Source organism: Ascaphus truei, chromosome 4 (genome assembly GCF_040206685.1).
Source record: "Ascaphus truei isolate aAscTru1 chromosome 4, aAscTru1.hap1, whole genome shotgun sequence".
In the NCBI taxonomy this organism is placed as follows: Eukaryota; Metazoa; Chordata; class Amphibia; order Anura; family Ascaphidae; genus Ascaphus; species Ascaphus truei.
In genome coordinates, this window is record NC_134486.1 from 26923339 (window position 1) to 26943179 (window position 19841).

Here is a 19841-nt window from a genome sequence, read left to right on the forward strand (position 1 = left end):
CATTTGCATCATATGTATGAAAGTGTTTCTTGCACATGACACGAATTATTAGCCAGAAAAGACTTGGCGGATTTTTGGGGACGCAAATACAAGATACAAAAGTGAAGCCTGTCTGTGGGTCATGTAACTCCTCCCTAACTACTTCTAATACCACTCCCCAAATCACATGGGGACACAAACAGCGCAAAACTTGGAGCAAAGACCTTGATACATTGACGAAAAGAGATGCAAGATAAAAATTAAGCAATTTGGGTCAATTTTGTTCCGACTGTGCTATGATACACCCTCCCCCTCCAAAGCACTATGGAATGCATGGAAAAAATGGATAGGAAGCTAAAAGTAACATGCGATCTGGGCACTTACAGTATGTCACTACAGGCATACTCCGGTTTAAGGACACTCACTTTAAGTACACTCGCGAGTAAGGACATATCGCCCAACAGGCAAACGGCACCTGGCGCATGCGCCTGTGAGCACATCAGAAATACCGGCTCCCTACCTGTACCAAAGCTGTGCGCAAGAGGGGAGACTATAGAGTCTGTTATAATTGCATTATTTACATCAGTTATGCACGTATATGACGATTGCAGTACAGTACATCAATAAGTGGAAAAAAGGTTGTGCTTCACTTTAAGTACATTTTCGCTTTACATACATGCTCTGGAACCATTGTGTACGTTAATGCGGGGTATGCCTGTACTTGTAATCCTTGTCTGCACCTTAACCCCTGTATTACCACGTGGAAACGCGTCTATGAAGAATGTTTTTGACTTGTGGAAGACTTGCAAATACACTCATGCAAATCCTATTCTGAAGGGCATACAGATGTAGTCTGAACAACTTTACTTGGGCATATAGTTTACCATTGAAGCAGGACGACGGCAAACGTGTCCATAGAAGAAGCTGACAAAAGCCCACAATTAATCTTTTTGTGCTGGAGCCATGGCAAACAGGTCAGCAGCTCTGAGAAAGATTATTCAGGCTTCATGTGCAAGTAAGAACTGAATTATTTGCAAGACTGTCTGAAAAAATTCCTATGTGATGCATACCGCAAATTATACTGTAATTGTGACGCGCTTTGAGTTCAATTGGGAGAAAAGCGCTATATGAAATAAAGTTGTTATTATTAGTAGTAGTATCTGTTAGTAACTTAAGTAGTCTTACGTTTGTGTCTGTGATTATGATTAGTATGTTTTTTGTCCTGCTTGGTATATAAATTTACCATGGAACCAATGTCAGTGTCAACTCGTACGTGCTCTTGTCACTTTCCAAGCAGTGATATCAGTTCATCCATAGTTGGGAGTATAAATGCCCACCAAAATTCATGCTAAATTCATGTTATGATGAAGCCGCGATCCTCAAACATGACTTTGTCACATACGATGTTCCCGCAATCTCACACTGATTTGAGGCTGAACTGCAGCAAAACTATTTAAATCTGGGCCCTCACAGTATAATTCCTGTTAGGTAAAGGCTCTGTGAGGGATAAGCTCTTTCAATAAGCCGAGATTACTATTGCAGCCTGGATGCATTGTTAATGTACCCAGGGGAGGGCCTAGCAACAACCAGAGGATGCCAGCCTTGGGGGATACTGGCTGGGTCACATGACTTAAATGTGATGCCTGTCAGTATCAGACCTGCCATGTTATGGGGCAGGGTTACAAGCCACACCCTGAGGATAGATACTGACACTCTCAGAAGTCAGGCAGTCTGTCTCCCCCTGCGGAGTGGGAGTATGTGTTATCCTAAATGCCATCAAGGATAAGGAGCTGAATTGGGCCATGCAGGACCTTATGCAAATGGGATGCTGTGGCTTGCTGTGTAAGGACAATAAACATCAGTTAAACATCTATCTGTGTGGATAACTGCCTGGTTCACAAAAGGAGTGTCAGCATGGACCATCCTGGTCACCCTTGGATCTAGTTGGTTGGAGGCGCTGTAACCTGAGGGATTAACACTCAAAACCTGTCCGGATGCCTCCCCACACCACCGTGGAGTATCTCAAGACCTCGTGTTCCAGCCTCACAGGTGCGCACCGCACCAACAACACAAGGTAGCAGCATGATCTCACCCAGGGTGTGGGAAAAGGTGCTACACTTATTATAGATGTAACAGCAGTTCCATCTGTAATAACGTTGCCGTGTGCTATCCCTGTCACACAGCTAATGCTATTACAATGGTGTCTACTCCCACAGGCAAGTTTGTGTGTGTGTCTCGCTGCAACTCGCCAGTGGGAGCAATGACAGCTGCTACATCTGTTTTTCCCCACCAGGCAAACAGTACCAATTATTTCTACAGGCAGTCCTATCATTACATGAAAATTGTACTTTATTCAGCTTATATGCAAATGCAATAAAACCATTAACCAGTTTTCAAAGCTTTCCTGCAGGCTTACTTCCCAGACAATTTCATTTGAACAAAACATACTGGGCAGAATTAAACATAGCTCAGAATAGTTAAAAAAAAAATGTTTCATTTTTATGTTTGCCAAATAAGTGAAGAAGCCAGACAAACAGCCAGCATGCATGTTTCAGCTACCTAAACTATAGGCCGAGTTCATGTTTTTGAACCCAACTCATGCAAAAAGGTACAAGTTTTGTAACTAGGAGAAAAAAAAACAGTGCAAAGTCTCATAGTATAGTATGTTATAAAATATATTGTTTCCAATCAGCAGATAAGTAATGCACGTACATCAAGGTTATAGTAAAAGAGCAAAACATGTTAGGGACATGTTACCACACATGGCAACAACCACTGATCATCCGGTCATGCGTTCACAGCCAGCTGGAACATCCAGGATCCTTTAATCCTTGGGGGACACCGACTCCTGTAGATAATTTCCTCAGTCCTGGTCCACCTGGCTTCTCGCGCTGAGTAACTTCTTGTGGCACCTCCGTGCTTCCAGAGAACGCCGACTGCATGAGGCAGAGCTCCAGTGAATAACGATGATGTCAGCGGGCTACCGTCGCTTGATTAGTAGCTTGTAGAGCAACCGAGATTGTAGCGGTATTAAACCCTGGAGCGCAGCATGTAGTATAGTCCCAGATGAATAAGAGGACTTGAAAATAAAGTGCACAGAATTGTAGCCTCAAGTCCAACGCGTTTCGTTAGCGTCAGCTAACTTCATCAGGGATATATTAATAAAATACTCAGAGGCATTATATATAACCCACAAACCCCAGTGATTGGGCCAGGGGGAGAAAAAACACTGGCCAGTCACAACGGTGCTACCACAGTTGATCAACATAAAACAGCTAAGATATAACACTGAGCATTATACAATAGGCTAAAATCAACATATTTAATTTAATGTAAATTTAATAAAAATGGGGTAAGGGGAAAACAAGGAGCAAACATAATACAATAATACTCAAGGTCTTGAGTCTTGGTGTTCCCCAGGCCGTCCCCACTCCGTCTCTCCCTTTGCACTGCTGAGAGAACATGGAAATCTTTCTGTTCCCCATCCCCACTTACCACTTTCCAATCCCTCCTCCACAATACACCTCCACTCTCAAATTGCAAAAACAAATATACTATAACACCCTTATCAAATTGCTATACCTCATCCACGCCAATAGTTCTGCACCCTAAACAATATGCTACTGTAGAACCCTCCCCATCTCTCTCACCTAAACCACCTTCCCCCCTCTCAGCCACAGATTTTGCCTCCTACTAATTACAAGAAATTAGCAACATCCATGCTTCCTTCTGCACTGCTGCCCCCTCTCCCCCTCCATCCACCACCCCTACCCACTCCTTCCCCTCCTTCTGCCCAAACACTGACGAAGATCTCCTCTCAATCATTAATCGTTCTCATCCCACCAAATCCCCTTCTGACCCCATTCCACACTTCCCTCCCTCACCCAACCTTCCCTCACCCCACCCTCCCCAACACACATGATCTCCCCCACCCTCACCCCTTTCTAAAGTCTCTCCAAAACCCTCCAAAGTACCCCACCTCACCGACAAGACTAAATGCAGAGACCTGACCCCAACCCCTGCCAACTAACCAAGCAAGCTCTCAATGCACCTAACCCATAGCCCGACAGACCATACTGTTCCCACCTCTGCTTAAGACAATGACATCTACAATACAGTAACAATTACTCTATAATAAAATCTATATGTAACCACACCTTTGTTTTTCCAATTAATGTACAGCTCCCTGGATAAGGTCGCTATATAAATGTTGTTATAAATAAATAATAAATGAATGGGTTTGAAAGCAAATAAAAGTCAATGACATCATCACAATGGTGGGCTGGACATATTGTAAGAAGAAATAACCATTATTGGTCAACGATGGTACTTAACTGGATTTCAAAGGATGTGAAAAAAACAAGACGGGAACCAGAAGTAAGATGGGAGGATGATATAAATTATTTGTTTAAGCAACGTGGAGGAGAGAGGCTTGCAACCGCAATACCTGGAAGATCATTTATTTAGGATAGGCAGAAAAGTTAAAATTTCAAGAACTGTAAAAAATCCCAGCTTATTTCCAGTTTTCTTTTATGAATTTTTTACAAATTCAAATCCATAACCAATCGATTTCCAGCAAAACCAAAACACCACTAAAAGGGCCGACCTTTTGCCATATCACACAATGGCAACCCCAACAAGTAGGACCAGTTGGTACAAACGGAGTGGGGAAGGACAAGGTTAAGATAACAAAAGATTGCAGCTTATTAATCCCATATCTTTGGCTTTTCATTCGTTTTTATAAAGTGCAGGTAAAGATGGAGGGACAGTGGTAATTAGATGAGAAAAGAATGAGATGGAGGTAGGGTATGACTGTAATAGAGCAGGGAAATAGTGCAGTTCCCTGGACAGATTTCAGTTGTATTCTATTAAATGGTTCTACTTGCTGCATTGATTGTATGCAAAGCCAGTGAGTGACTAACCAAGGGTAAAAGGGCACTTTAATAATAATAATATGTTCTTATATAGCGCTGCTAGTATTACGTAGCGCTTTACAGAGACATTTTGCAGGCACAGGTCCCTGCCCCACGGAGCTTACAATCTATTTTTGGTGCATGAGGCACAGGGAGATAAAGTGACCTGCCCAAGGTCACAAGAAGCGAACACCGGAAATTGAACCAGGCTCCCCCTGCTGCAAACTCAGTGCTAGTCAGTGTCTTTACTCACGGAGCCGCTCCCTTTCATCAAAATGTAAAGAAAGTCATTGGTACCCTACCCTTATTTTTACTCATCTGAATAAACCTAAGACTCTTCAATGACCCTTTTAACACAAACATTCATAAATTGTTAGATATAAAGACTTCAGAAAGATTAACATGTTATATCTGAAAAGTGAAGCCGTTAGAGAAAATGTATCTTTTAAATAAAAGGTGATACTAGTGATAATTAAAAATTTAATTTAAAAAAATTCCAACTGGATGAAGGTATATTCCAAATTCTGAGTAACTTCCCCTGAGAGAAAGAGACGAGAGAGAATGCCAGTTCACTATCTGAAAATCTGAGCGATTGTTATTATTAAATCATCCTAATTTATACAAAATACATGAGCCAATCTGCAGCAATAATATGACATACAAACCGAGTCTTATTCTCCAAATTAATTTAAAGTAATGATTTGGTTCTGAGACGCGTTGAATAAATGTTACGGTTGTGGCCTCTGATCTTTGTTACTTGTTAGTAACATTTTATACTGCACTATGGTGAAATGTGCCTACGAGGAAATAGATTTAGGTTTCAATGTATCTTAATATTTGTTGATGACTTTTATTGATTGTGCTCTTTTCAGTTGAAACAATCCCTACCCATCACTCCAGCGTCCATTCCATTCCCCCTGCCCCCAAGGATTCCAAACACGAACAAGGTCTTCTGTGCTGCTCTTGTACTCTACCTGTAAAACACAATAATATTTTTAGGGTGTATCTTACGAATCTCATACACTTTGAATCTAATTTGTTCACATAGGCAAATAGATTGTAAGCACTTAAAACTGAAGCGCTACTCACAGGACGGCTATTAGGTACATTTGGCGCCCATTGCCAGCACCTAATAGCCGTCCTGTGAGTAGCGCTTCAGTTTTACTCCACCGGATCGGCTTATCCTGAGTCTTTTCGTCCCACATTTTATTATTTTATAGTTGTATTAAACTAACTTTTTACTTTCAGCTTTGCTTTTGTGTGTTTCTGTCAGTCTTGTTTGTACTGGTCTGTAAGTTTATGTCCATGATTTTCTGTTAGCTGTGTTGCACTAAACTCTGTTTTTTTCGTTACATGTCCCATTCCACACGGATGAAGTTACATCTGGTCACCCTAAGATTACAAGATAGCTAAAGCCACCATCGTTGGGACTTGAACTATTCCATCTGAACACCCAGGACTATCACCTAATTGGACTTATTAGGCGCCGGTAACTCATTGGAAATCAAATATAAAATAAGCTAATTTGGCATGCAAGTGTTTCCCAAACCTCTCCTCAGGGCCCCCTGACTGCACCAAGTATCTGAGGTAACCACCTAATATTCTATCCATATATAAATTAGCAGCATTCACAGGTGGCAAGTGGATTGGTTAGTCCTAAAATCTGTGTGGGGGGGGGGGAGGGGGGAGTTTGAGAGGTGACGGGTGTTCATGAGGAGATATTTTGAAAACTCTGCATGAAAACCATGGGTTATATGATATGAAAAATGTTGTAAAGTATCACAACTGTGAAAATGTATACATTGTATAAGAGGGTATAATTTATAGATGGTCCCTTACATTAAACCATGTAAATAATAAGGACATTTACAAGGGATGCCTAGCATGTGGGAGGAACAGGGTGGGAAGTAAGTTCATTTGACGCCACCAGGAAAATTCTTTACTCCACAAGATGGCTGTTGTTCATTATTAAAAAGTGTATATTTCTCTTTCTTTCTACTTTATAAACTCACAGAGATCATTACATGGTGTCAGGACTTAAGTGCTGAATGAGAAGGATGAGATATCACATTGGTGTTGTTTTCAGTGCTGGAAGTAGCAGAGCAAGTGCAGGTACAGGGGCCGATCACACAGAGCAGTGATAAGTGGTTTAAAGGGAGATAAATGCACTTATAGCGTGATACTGCCTGCTCTGCTATTCACAAAGCAGTGATAACAGTGCAGTATCGCGCAATAATGGCTTTTTATCACCCATAAACAGCCAGTGAAAAAAAAGTCTCCCGATAGGCCAAAAAATGTCAATCCCGTCGTTTTTTGCCAGAACAGCTATTCACAAAGCAGTGATAACTGAATCGTACTATAAAAGCTTGCCAGTTTTTTTCACCAGCTAAAGCTGGCGCAAAAGCGATTGAATCATGCATAAAAGCATGTTTTATTTATTTCAGCATAGCATTGATACAAGAGGCAGACGGGGGTCTCCGGGTGGTCCCCGCGGGTCTCTGAGGGCCCTCGAGTGGTACCTGCGGGTGTCCGGGGGTCCTCGGGTGGTCCATGTGGGTCCTCGGGTGGTCCCCGTGGGTGTCCAGGGGCCTCTGCTTGGTCCCTGCGGGTGTCTAGGGGCCCTCGGTAGTCCCCATGGGTGTCTGGGGGCCCTCGGTAGTCCCCATGGGTGTTCGGGGGCCCACGGTTGGTCCCCGTGGGTGTCTGGAGGCCCTCAGGTGGTCCCCACAGGTGGCCGGGGGCCTCCGGGTGGTCCCGGCAGGCCTGCGGTACCAATCCTGTGCCCCCCCAAATTTTTTCCAATACTTTGAAATAAATACACATCCCTCCCCACCCCACCCCTAACACATACATTACTATTATCCCGATATGGATAATAGTGCATTTGCCCATTTAAAAACAAAACATTAACCAGAAGAAATAAAGTAAATAAAACTTCCACTTACCCCTGCAAGCCTGATATGATGAAGGCCATCCTCATCACCGTCCATGTCCTCCGATGCCAGCAAGAATACAATAAAAAATACAATCTAATGGCCCCTAACTCTTAATCACCTTAGTGGTTAGTAACCGCTATTGTAATTAAGGGGTTAACCCACCCTCCCCCACTACCCACCAAGGAGGCCCAAGCATCCTCCCCAGGCAACTACCCCCACCCGCCACCCATTCCTTGGTACAGTGGGTTCATCATGCTCATATAATATGAGCCTGATTTACCACTATAGAAGTAAATGGTGAAGCTAAAAAAAACCAGGCCAAAAATAAAACACATTACATAGAAAAATAAACACATTACAAATGCCAATAAAGCAATTGATTGACACAGTGGGTACATCATGTCCATATACTGTCAATTGTCAACCAAAAAAAAATAAACAACCACCAACAATATCCAATGCAATCAAAACAATCAAATGAACAACAATAAAGAAGTAAACACCACAACATTACCACCAATCAATAAAGCAAATACCAAATAGACACCAAAATTAACAATTTAAACACCAAAAAAAATCAATAAATGAAAACTCCAAATAAACACCAGTATTAAAAAGCATAAGACAAAAAATAAACCACTGTCATGGAACAAGAACTGCATTTCTGATTCACCCCCTCTCTCCTTTGCAGCTTCTGCCTGTCAGTTCTTATTTTCAGCTGCATGGAGTTTGCACACACATACTGTGCCTGTGTGATATGCAACAATGTTGCATTTCTTGCCTCTGGGCATGTAATCAGTGAACTGCTACTGCAGCCTCTGAGATCCTCCAGTTAATGGGCTTTCCCATTTTCTCCCCTGCCCTTGCTGACAGTTGGTGCAGTCTCACTTCACTTTCAGTGTGACCCTTGCCCCTCACTTCCTTTTCCACCATCACCTCTGGATAAGTGAATACCCTGCTGTAACTGCTGTACTGGTAGGATTACCCTTTTCACCTGCCCTTAACTACAAGGCACCCACAGAGAGACACTATTTAAACACCAACATCTCCTCACAAGTGCCTGTCTTTTACCCTGCTTTCCCTCAATATAGTGAAGAAAAGATACAGGACTTGTTGTGCTTTGAAAAGAGGGCAGAATTGAAACTATCTGGGCTAAATCATCTTACATATGACCCTGGCCTCCAGAAGAACCACAATTAAAAAGCAAACAACAAAAAAAGTAACAGAAATAAACAATTGAAAACACCACAATAATTCCCATCATTAAAAATCAAAACACAAAATAAATAGCAGAAATATTTCAAAGCAAAGAACACAAACAGATTTAAAAGAAATAAAAGCAAGCATTTGCCAAAAAAAAATGTATTGCTTGCCACTGTACAGTATGTATATATAGCCCTAAAGGGGCATACATATATACATTGGCAATCAATGGGCAATAAAAAAAATTACAATAAAAAAAAATACAATGAAAAAACCTGTAAAAGAAAAATAACATACATTCAATAGTTTTTCTTATCCTTAGATGTCGTCACCCTCCGATTCCGTGGTCTCAGCAAGCTCTCGAACAAATCCACGTTCCAAAACAGCAATGGCCTCAAGTGAATTCCAAAGTCCTTTTCTTCTTTCTTTATCTTCATCTATTAATTGTAATGCATTTGGGGGTTCTTCTTCTTCCTTCTTATATTATGCTCAGCCGATTTGGAGTAGGGATTGGTGAGCATATAAAGGGCTGTAAGCCAATCAGCAGGGTTGCACAAGACTGCGAGAGATGAGCATAATCCACCCACTCGGTCGTCATCTGCCCACTCAGTCATCAGGGGGCGGGATGTGCTGCAGGTGCGGAATGGTGAGGTAATCCTGTGTCAGTGTTGAGTGTGAGATGTAACCCTTCGCGTGGCCATGGTAGCGCGACTCCTGCGCTTAGCTTCATCCGTGTGAGGTGCGTCAACCGTGTCATCACGGGAGGCGTTGCGGGGGCGGAGCCTAAGCCCGATCCTTGTCGTGTCCCCTTGCATGATAGTGGTAGTGCTGCGCTTGCGCGTAGTTCCTTCTGCGTGAGCCGTGTCACTGGTGTTGTCACGAGACCTGTCAAAGGGGCGGGACCTAAGCCCGATCCTTGCGGAGTCCCCTTGTCTGACAGTGGTAGCGCAGCACTTGTGCGTAGATCCATCAGTGGGAGGTGTGTCACCTGTGTCGTCCGGGACCTGTCACGGGTGTGAGACCGAAGCCTGATCCTCACATTCTACACATTTTCGTGGGCCAACGAATAATTTTTTTTAAAAATTTATATAGCATAGCCTCCCGGCCGCTACTTAGTTTTCAAGGGCCCTTCCAGTGTCAGTCCTGTTAGGAGCAGGCAGTGGAGGGGTTAATTCCTTCTTTAGGCTCTGTGTGTGTATTGCAGACTTGGATACATTTCAGGTATCCAAGCACAGGCCTAGCAACCACCAGAGAGTGTCAGCCTGAGAGATGGATACTGACTGGTTCATCCAAAAGTAGTGATCACCAATCAGTATTCAACCTGTTCTGATATGGGGCAGACATGCCAACTCTCCGCTACAAGTCGTAATTTTTCTCCTTCTACTGAATTAGCGGGAGATTTGAATGTTGAGGCAGGTGATCGGAAAATTAGTGTTAAATTCTGGTCTGTGCATAGGGTTGCCAGGTGGCTTGTTCAAAAATACTGGACCCCCACGCCCCCCGAATACATATAAAAAATACCCCCACGCCCCTCGTATACATATAAAAAATACCCCTACCTCCCGAATACATTTTTAAAATATCCCCACTTCCCCAATACATTTTTAAAATACCCCCACCTCCCCATTACATTTTTAAAATACCCCTACCTCCACAATACATATAAAATATACCCCACCTCTCCCCCCAATCATCACCACAGGTCATCTTGGCCCCCCCATCATCATCTCCTCAGCTCACCCTTGCTCCCCCCATCCCCCAGCTCCCCCATCACCCCCCAAATTGTGTCCTTACCTTATTGCCAGGAAGGACACAGAATTCTCTGGGCCGCCGGGGTGTGGGCTCCGCCCCCACTGATTGGCTCTCTGCTCCTCCAATCAGGGACAGGCTGTACAGACACACACACACAGTGCTCCTGCCCATCCGCCCCCGCCTCCAGTCTCTGCACTTCCAGCCGCACCTGCGCTACCAGCCCTAGCTAGTGGAGCCCACGGGCAACTGCCCAGCGTGCCCATAGGTTAAGACGGCCCTGATTATCATCTGCCTGCAATAAAGCCAGTTGTATCAGAAACAGTGTGATTACTTTCTGTTGCTGTGAAGACAAGGTGTCAGTAATGCACATCCCCTGCCCCTGCAGAGAATCTATGCCTCGCTGCACCAATGAGGAGTAAAGGTAACCTGCACCACTGTTCTGGCTCTTCCCACACCATCGCAAAGCACTCAGCCCTCCTGTTTACCCCAGGTACACAGCACCATACCTTGATAGAAGTAGCTAGAAGAAGCAGGACCCCCCCCCCCCCCCAATATCACTTAGGGTGGGAGTACAAGGGCTACATATATTTTATAAATGAATGAATACGTTTTATTTGGATTTTTTTGGGGTAATTATCATGATATGATTCAGAACAAAAGAGAAATGTGACAATTCCAAAGAAAGGATGCCGCGCTTACACTGGGAAATGACCGCAGTTCAACCGCGGGTCCCGGGCGGCACGAATGCAGCATGAGCACAATTTATTGCGCGTGGAATTCAGGACATGCAACCACAACGCCCACGCCCCTGAGAAGTTTTAGAATAAAGGCTGGCGCAGCGGTAATGAGCAAAAATATACATATTTCCAGTTGCTGTGGGCCGGATAAAATCTTGTGACGGACCGGATGTGACCCTTGGGCTGTAATTTGGGGACCCTTCACATAGCGGATAGCCGCTACAGTAATGACTTTAAAAAAAAAATTGCTTTTGGGGTTTTGATACTAGTGTACATGCGCAGGGGGTCTCCTGAGATGAACCGCATTGGTTTCAGCCTTGGGTACCCCTTACTTCCCGAGACACAGGCCCCGTTATGGGGTGCCGGTATCATCCTGCAGAATTTATATCCCCCGGTCACGTGACGCGGGAGATTTAGAAGCACAAGGTATACCGGCACCCCATAACGGGGCCTGTATCTCGGGAAGTAGGGGGTCCCCAAGGCTGAAACCAATGCGGTTCATCTCAGGAGATCCCCTGCTCATGTACACTATTATTAAAATCAATATTTTTACTGCACGATCGCCTGTAAGAGCCGTGCATGGAGACGCAGGATTTATAGCTCGATAGCACGGATACAAAAAAATGGTGCATTTTTTTTATCGGCCTTAAAAAAAAATAATCGTCAGTTCTTAGTGAATCTCGTTTTTGGCTTCATGCTTTAGTGCACGATAAAAAAAATGCATAGTCGGACTCAAAAGCACTGATTTTATCACTGCTTTGTGAATCGGCCCCACAGAGGCATAAAGGTAAGTAATGGATGCATTGTTACCCCCATCCACCCTGCAGCTACTGTCTGGCAATGTGAGAGGGAACTGGAAACCGCTCAGGCAGAAATCTGATCTGTATTTGATGACCATGGGGTTTGTAGATGAAGAAAATCATAATAAAGTTACAGATGTAGAAAACGTTATTTCCCCCTTTTTTGCTCAATTAAGCATTACCGCGGCCACCATTTAAGGCGCGATTTAAGTGCGGCTCAAATGAAACAAATGGAGCTGCCAAAAGCTACAAAGTACGCACATACAGTAGTAATGGGGGCAATAACATCAGTAAAATCATCAATATTTCTGCATATTGCGGGAGGAAGCACTGGATATTTACAGTAACTTCATTCAAATGCTTTACTGCTTTATAAACACACATTACAGCAATCAAAACAGATTCTACAAGCTATTTTAGAAACAAAGACTGCAGAGAATCAGGAGAGTCGATGTTAGCACTTGTCATGTTCAAAGCCTATTTTATGTAACATACCTGCTGAATATTTTGATTACAGGGCCACCCACCCTGACACCTAGTGACAGCTTGGTTATTGCAGCAGTACACATTGCAGCCAGTAGATGTCAGCGATCACACAGTTTTAGCAAGTAACACATGGTTGATGAGAAATTATGCATTTAATTGCCCTAAAGTACCTACAGTATATTTTGGATGCACACTTTACTCACACAGCAGCCTAATAAAATCCCTTTTCTCACCCACCAAAAGAAGACGAGGGCAAACAAAATGCAGATGGAAATCTATTTAATATATGACATTATTTGCAATCAGCATTTAAATCCTAAACCTGAAAAGAAACATCTACTATACATCAAGTTCAATTAGTTTTTATTTAAATTCCACCAGATAATTGATAGAAACATTTTTTTAGCCTAAACGTTGCCCTAACCTTAATTTACTGGCCTGAAACAACAATCCACAGAAATCGCCAAACAATCTGATTTTACTTCAAATTTTTTTAATTTATTTTTTAAACCAAAAGCTCAAATGTAAAATTGCTAACTGGAGCAGGTTCATCTTTAATTAGGATAGTTATCCAGGGCAGGCATGGTCTTGTCGAAAAACCACTTGTTGATTTTCTCAAATCCCTCGAGTAATATAATACTCTGTCTAGCACAAAAATGTTGTCAATAGTTAACAATGAAGAGTAACTAGAACACCCTTTTGGTTCCGTTCCCAAAGAAACAAGTATCACATTTCCAATAACACAATGGATAACAGTAAAAGCAAATCTCTCTCATCCCAGCTTTGTTGCAATTGGAAACCTCTGTATACAATGTCTATTGAATCCTTACATTGTTTATGATAACCACCAACATATTCGGTTAGGTGACGTTGAATCCATTAAAAGCACCCAGTATAAATAACACATTCGTATTCCATTTCCTTAATGGAGCAAATTGTATTCATGTTTACATATATTATACTGTTTATCATATGGAGAATTTGAAAAGGGAATTGTTTATTTCCGGTCAATTGTAAGATTGTAAATGTGACATTTCATTTAAAGCATTGGGGAGTATTTAGGTGGGATGTACAGTATCAACATTTTAATTATGCAAAATTGTACTCAAGTTTTACACCAATGATAATAATTGAACATTTGAATAGGTAAACTATCATTGGATCATTGGCCATTTGACTGAGAAAACTGTAACCTGCCTTGCAACTTTTATACTTCAAGGCATTGCACACAAATAGTGTGAAGAAAAGTCTGCACTATGGTTAGGTGAGTCCTGGTTGAATTTTGATCACATATTCAAGACGACTCTTTATCACTCAAGAAAATACGCCACTTACTTTCCCGAAACATTTCTCATTTTCACATTGTCAGTCAATGCATAATGCTGGAGCAGTCTGCAGAAGCATCGCGAAACAAGACAGGAAAAAAGCTCCACCTGCTGTATAACTTGACTCAAACTGAATCTGTACAGGACGTGGCAATGTTTATTGGATTTACAGTATATGTAAAATATACAAAGGGAACACACTCGTTCTGTGATGATCAGATTATAACGGAGCACCTTCACTTCCCACAATTTATTTTTTGACCTATGTTGACTTTCATCTGTTTTATTTTAAGAGATTTTACCAGGAAATAAATATTCATCTTGTTTTCAATTATGTTGCAGAAAGATGCAGGGAGATTGTGATTATCCCAATATCAAGCAATCTATTTATCAGTCTCCCAGTTACAAAAGCAGATCAATATACTGTATAATATATATATATATATATATATATATATATATATATATATATATATACAAATACAACTGTATGCTCATCTGCATGTCTTAGGCAGGTCTGCAACCCCACCTTTCACCATTATCACCCAGCATACAGCACTTCCACTGCAGCAAGGGATTCTGGGAAATGACATGCAAATGAGCACTCAGTGCCATTTTTTGCTTCAAAAACCATTTTTAACATGGTTCCCTATAGGCTTAAGCTTGCTGCATGGTCACAGCTTTGAGCACAGCCAGGGTTAAGGTGCATACCCAGAAAACCACCCACAGACAGCAGTTTCGACCTTAATGGGTCTCATGAGTGTGGGACTGGTTAACTGGGTATGCAAAGAAGCTATGGGATAGGCTATACCATAATACTGAGTGCTCATTTGCATGTCATTTCCCAGAATCCCTTGCTGCAGTGGAAGTGCTGTATGCTGTGTGATAATGGTGAAAGGTGGGGTTGCAGACCTGCCTAAGACATGCAGACGAGCATACAGTTGTATTTGCATATATATATATATTATATATATATATATATATATATATATATATATATATATATATACACAGTACACAGTGGTTGACAAATCACCAAAAAATCTACTCGCCACACAAAAAAATCTACTCGCCACCTAGTACCAAACGTGTGCTGCTTGGGCCAATATTTAGCGTTTTTTTTCTTATATTTTTCTATGCAGGTGGAGAGGGAGGTCGTTGTGCCCTTTTAAGAAGCTGCCTGTTGGTCCTAATAGTGCCACTGTCACTCCCCAATTATTGGACTTATTTGTTGGACTCTAGAGGACTATCTGCATTGAGCAGATTAAGGCAAAGTTCACAGCACCACACAAAAAATTTTTTTTTTGTATAACTGTATGTTTTTAGCTTTTTTTTATATTGGACATTCACAGTGCATTTTTGGTATATTAATTAATTTCATTATTTAGGATATATTGCATTGATATATCATTATATTAATTCATTAATATTATGTTGATGTATTTATGATTTATTACCGGTTTAATTAATTTTATATATCCTATACTTCTGGCGTTCCACACACGAGCGCAGACCCCTATTGTATATATATATATATATATATATATATATATATATATATATATATACACAGTACACAGTGGTTGACAAATCACCAAAAAATCTACTCGCCACACAAAAAAATCTACTCGCCACCTAGTACCAAACGTGTGCTGCTTGGGCCAATATTTACTCGCCCGGGGGTTAAATCCACTCGCCCGGGGCGAGCAAATGTATAGGTTTGTCGAACACTGTACATATATATATATATATGCACTGTCTGTACATGCATATATACAATTTTGTCCTTGATGAACTACTGCACCAATATTTTGCCAATTTAGCAGTCTTGAGTACCACTCTCCCACTGGCACACATGACCCCGACACCCCTCAATTCCCTTCACTGCAGAACCCGGCACAGCGGTCACTGGACATGCAGAACGAGATCTAAGCTGGAAAAAAAGCACTCTGCGGGCAGTACGTCACCCCTGGAGTGCCAGGCCCCATGATGTAGTGATTACGTCGTGGTGCACCCACAGGGTTAATAAATAGCCCCGGTAAAGCATTTGCACATTACCCTCTCTATGTCGCTCCTCTAATTTCATTCTGATCAAATGTTTATTACCAAAATTCACCAGTTTTTTTAATTTTGAAATTCTTTTTATTTTCGTTTTTTTCTCGGGCATTCCTACAAATGTCTGCCTCTGTGATTTTCTACTTTACACATAAATTGTGGATTGGAATCGCGTATAGCATTATATCCTGTGATTGTTAACAATGCTTTTAATAGAAGAGTTATATTCTATAACATTTGTAGTTGTTCTTTGTACATGTAATGCTCGCGCTGCCCACAGACCAGACAAGACCCCGGCACTGAGGTGGGAAGGTATAACACCACACACACCAGCAGCAGCGGAGGCGTGCCTGGAAGGCGGATAGTCTAGCGTAGCCGGGTCTGGGTTGGAGTGTAGAGGATGCGGTATACTTGCCGGGTTCTTGGACTGGAGAGAGCAGGATAGTAGGGGTCCGTAAGCCGTGGTCTGGAATTGGAGAGAGCAGAGTAGTCAGAGTCCGTATGCCATGTTCAAGGGCAGGAGAGATCACCGTAGTCGAGGGTATGCCAAAGTCCAAAATCCAGAAGGGTCCACTAACAAGCCGAGTCGGTGCACAAGAGGTTAACTGCAAGACAAACCTTAGAGCAAAGCACAACTGAAGTGAGCGTCCCTAGGCTACATAGGATTATGCTAAGCAAAATATGAGAGCAACCAGGAAATACATAAAGGAAGGACTAACCAATGAGGACAGGGGGCGGAGCGAAGGCGCGACCCCAGCAAAGCTGGTATAGGCTGTAGGAGACAAAGCAGGCATGAGAGTACTTGCCACACAGCTGGGGATCGTTGCACGTCATCGCGTGTGCGCGCCGCGTGGGAGAGATGCGCAACGCGTGTGGGAGGCGTAGCCAGGTTCCGTGCGGCAGCTAGAAGAGCTGCAGGTGCACGTGCGCTCTGTAATGAGAGCGGTGGTGCGCGCATGGGCAGGAACAGTGGCCTTGGAGACAGCAGCAGGTAAGGAGGGAACACGTCGCAAAGGACGTGTTCTCCGATTCCTTACAGTACATTTAAACACTTGGGCCTTAATGTGCAGGTCTACTAAATATACCATAAACCAGGGGTGCTCAAACTTTCCTCCCTGAGCCCCCCTATCTGCACCCCCCCCTGCTCACGCCCCACTCCTTACCATGTTTCCAGCGTCAAATGACGCTGCAGGGTCATGTAACGTCCAATGAGACAAGGTAAGTGAAGTTGCAGAGGCCTCACGCGATCCACCTGCATTTAATTTAAATGCCTTGGGGAGCTCTGCAACCGCCACGCCCCCCAGTTTGCGCACCCCTGCCATAAATAATGGAACATCTATTATGAAATGACAGAGAAATTGTTACACAGCTGAATGCCTTCTCTTTATTGTACATTCAGTACTTATATCTCCTAAGTAGCTATCCGCAGGGCCGGCCTTAGGGTAAGTGAGTAAGGCGCCTGCCTTGGCCCCGTGCCTGCCGGGGTTCTCCTGTTGGCCCCAGGATCCAACTTTCACCTGACCAGAGGCGAGTACTGGAGGAGCGTGTGCGGGGCCCCCTCTCCTCCAGCAACGACGCTGCTGGAGGAGGGCTGCTGGTCTAGATAAGTCCTACCCCCTTTTTTTCAGGGGGGCCCCCGCTGCCAGCGTGCCACTTTTCCCGTGAAGCCTAAGGCCGGCCCTGCCTCTGGCGACCAAAATCAGTGAGATTTGGGGGTTCTGAGCCAATAAATAGCATTTCAATGGAAATATACCGATTTGTTATCATTGTCTCCACTGAAGCCTATGTGGTATATTCTATAAGCTCAGAGATCGCCAATCTAAAAGGCATCTTAATGTATGTTACAAATCCGTGAGTCTGCAAATGAGCGAAACGCACCGGAAATAAGTAATGACCTGATAGGTGTTACCCATAAAAGTCTGCTTGCTTTGTACTTTATATCTACCACCTATTTATTTTCACATTTCTTCCAGTCCCCACAGAGGATTGATAAAATAAATAAAGAAAGTGTTTCATTGCTATTGGATGGAAGTAGGAAACCCGTGAAAGAAGTGTTCACATTTTACTGCTACTCTGAGGGTTGACTTCACTTCTGTAAGTGTGGAAAAATATCCCAATCTTTTTCTAAATAGTTGCAACTTTTCTGAAATAAAACTGCAGAAAATAACAATGAGCTATGATTAGGGTGACCAGATGTCCCAGTTTAGCCGAAAAAGTCCCATTTTTATGGGTTGTTTCTCCCGGTGGCCCGAAATTGTACTAAACGACACGTTTTTTTTTTTTTAAATCACAACTTGTGCATGCGTGATCAGCCATACCCGGGAGGCCAGCGATTGTCGGAAATTGGCAGGTGTGCATGGGTGAGCAAATGCGCTGACTGCGCATGTGCGAGAGTCCCGCACTGACTGCGCATGCATGAATGGTCCACTTCAACTGGACATGCGCAACTGGCCCATGCCGACTGCGCAAGCGCAAACTTCTCGGTTCGTCCCCGGAAAAATATGGTCACCCTAGCTTTCATTGTAAAATGATTTACCCAAAGTTACGTGTCATTTTAAAAACACCACATATTTGCGACCTTCACTTGAGGTTTAAAGTTAACAGCTCCTCCGCTGGCTTTTTAGGTAATGGCCGCAGTTTTGGGAACGGGACGCACAGTACAAGAGGAAATGACCATCACCCTCTCCCTGGCCTTCACCTACATTTAATACAGTACATGCAAATGTACTTCCTTATCTCCACTGCCACTCCTAAGCTTACTGTACCCATTACTCCCCAACTGGAACAATCTACCGGAGACTCTCACAGTTCTTTCAAAACAAAAGCGGTCTCACATTTTAATCTGGGTTGTAACTGTTACATACGTCTATAACTTTTTTTATCTTTAGCTGTTCATGCAATGTCTTAATACAGAGGGGCGCAAACTTTTTTCCCTGCACCCCCCTGCCAGCGGTCCCGTCACCACCGTGCCGCCCCTCACCCCCGCTCCGGCGTCATGACGTTACGTTGCCATAGCAACGTGACGTCACATGACCATGCGGCGTCATTTGATGCCGCGTTGCCATGGCGACGCATGTGAGAAGCCGCCGGAGCCAAGGTAAGTTAGGTTTACAGAGGCCCTGCTGCTCCTCCGGCACTTAATTTAAGTGCCTTCGGGAAGCGCGCGGGGCCTCTGTAAACCCCGCGTCCCCCCCGCACTCAGTCTCGTGCCCCCCCAGTTTGCGCACCGCTGTCTTAATATATAATGTATAACTCTGTTGACTTAATATAACCATGTATTTGTAGCCATGTACAGTATTTGTCATCATAACTCTGTGCCCAGGACATACTTGAAAACGAGCGGTACAGTAACTCTCAATGTATTACTTCCTGGTAAAACATTTTATAAATAAATAATAAATAACTACTCCCACGTATAATTGCTCATGACTTTTTTGGGACACATCTACAACCTTTAAAAAAGAAAAACAAAAAAGCCCACCTGCAACACAGCAAAAACCAGCAGGTTTTCAATTGCAAGCAAATTATTATTACGTAATTCGTGTATGACAAGCTCGTAAAAAGCCCGGGCATACGAGCACTTGAAAACCTATACAGTTGTTAACTTCATTCTGATTGTTCTGTGCAACTGACGTTTTTTGTTAGTACGGTAAAT

The 19841-nt window shown here is 43.0% G+C and overlaps 1 protein-coding gene across 1 annotated transcript in view; it reads right to left on the bottom strand.

The window, feature by feature from the left end:
- Positions 1-19841, bottom strand: part of LOC142492630 (calpain-13-like) — a 113162-nt gene that overhangs the window by 35957 nt on the left and 57364 nt on the right. Inside the window, exon 8 of the mRNA XM_075595454.1 lies at positions 5781-5866. Within this exon, the coding sequence (XP_075451569.1) occupies positions 5781-5866 (86 nt within the window). The remainder of the gene's footprint in view (positions 1-5780; positions 5867-19841) is intronic.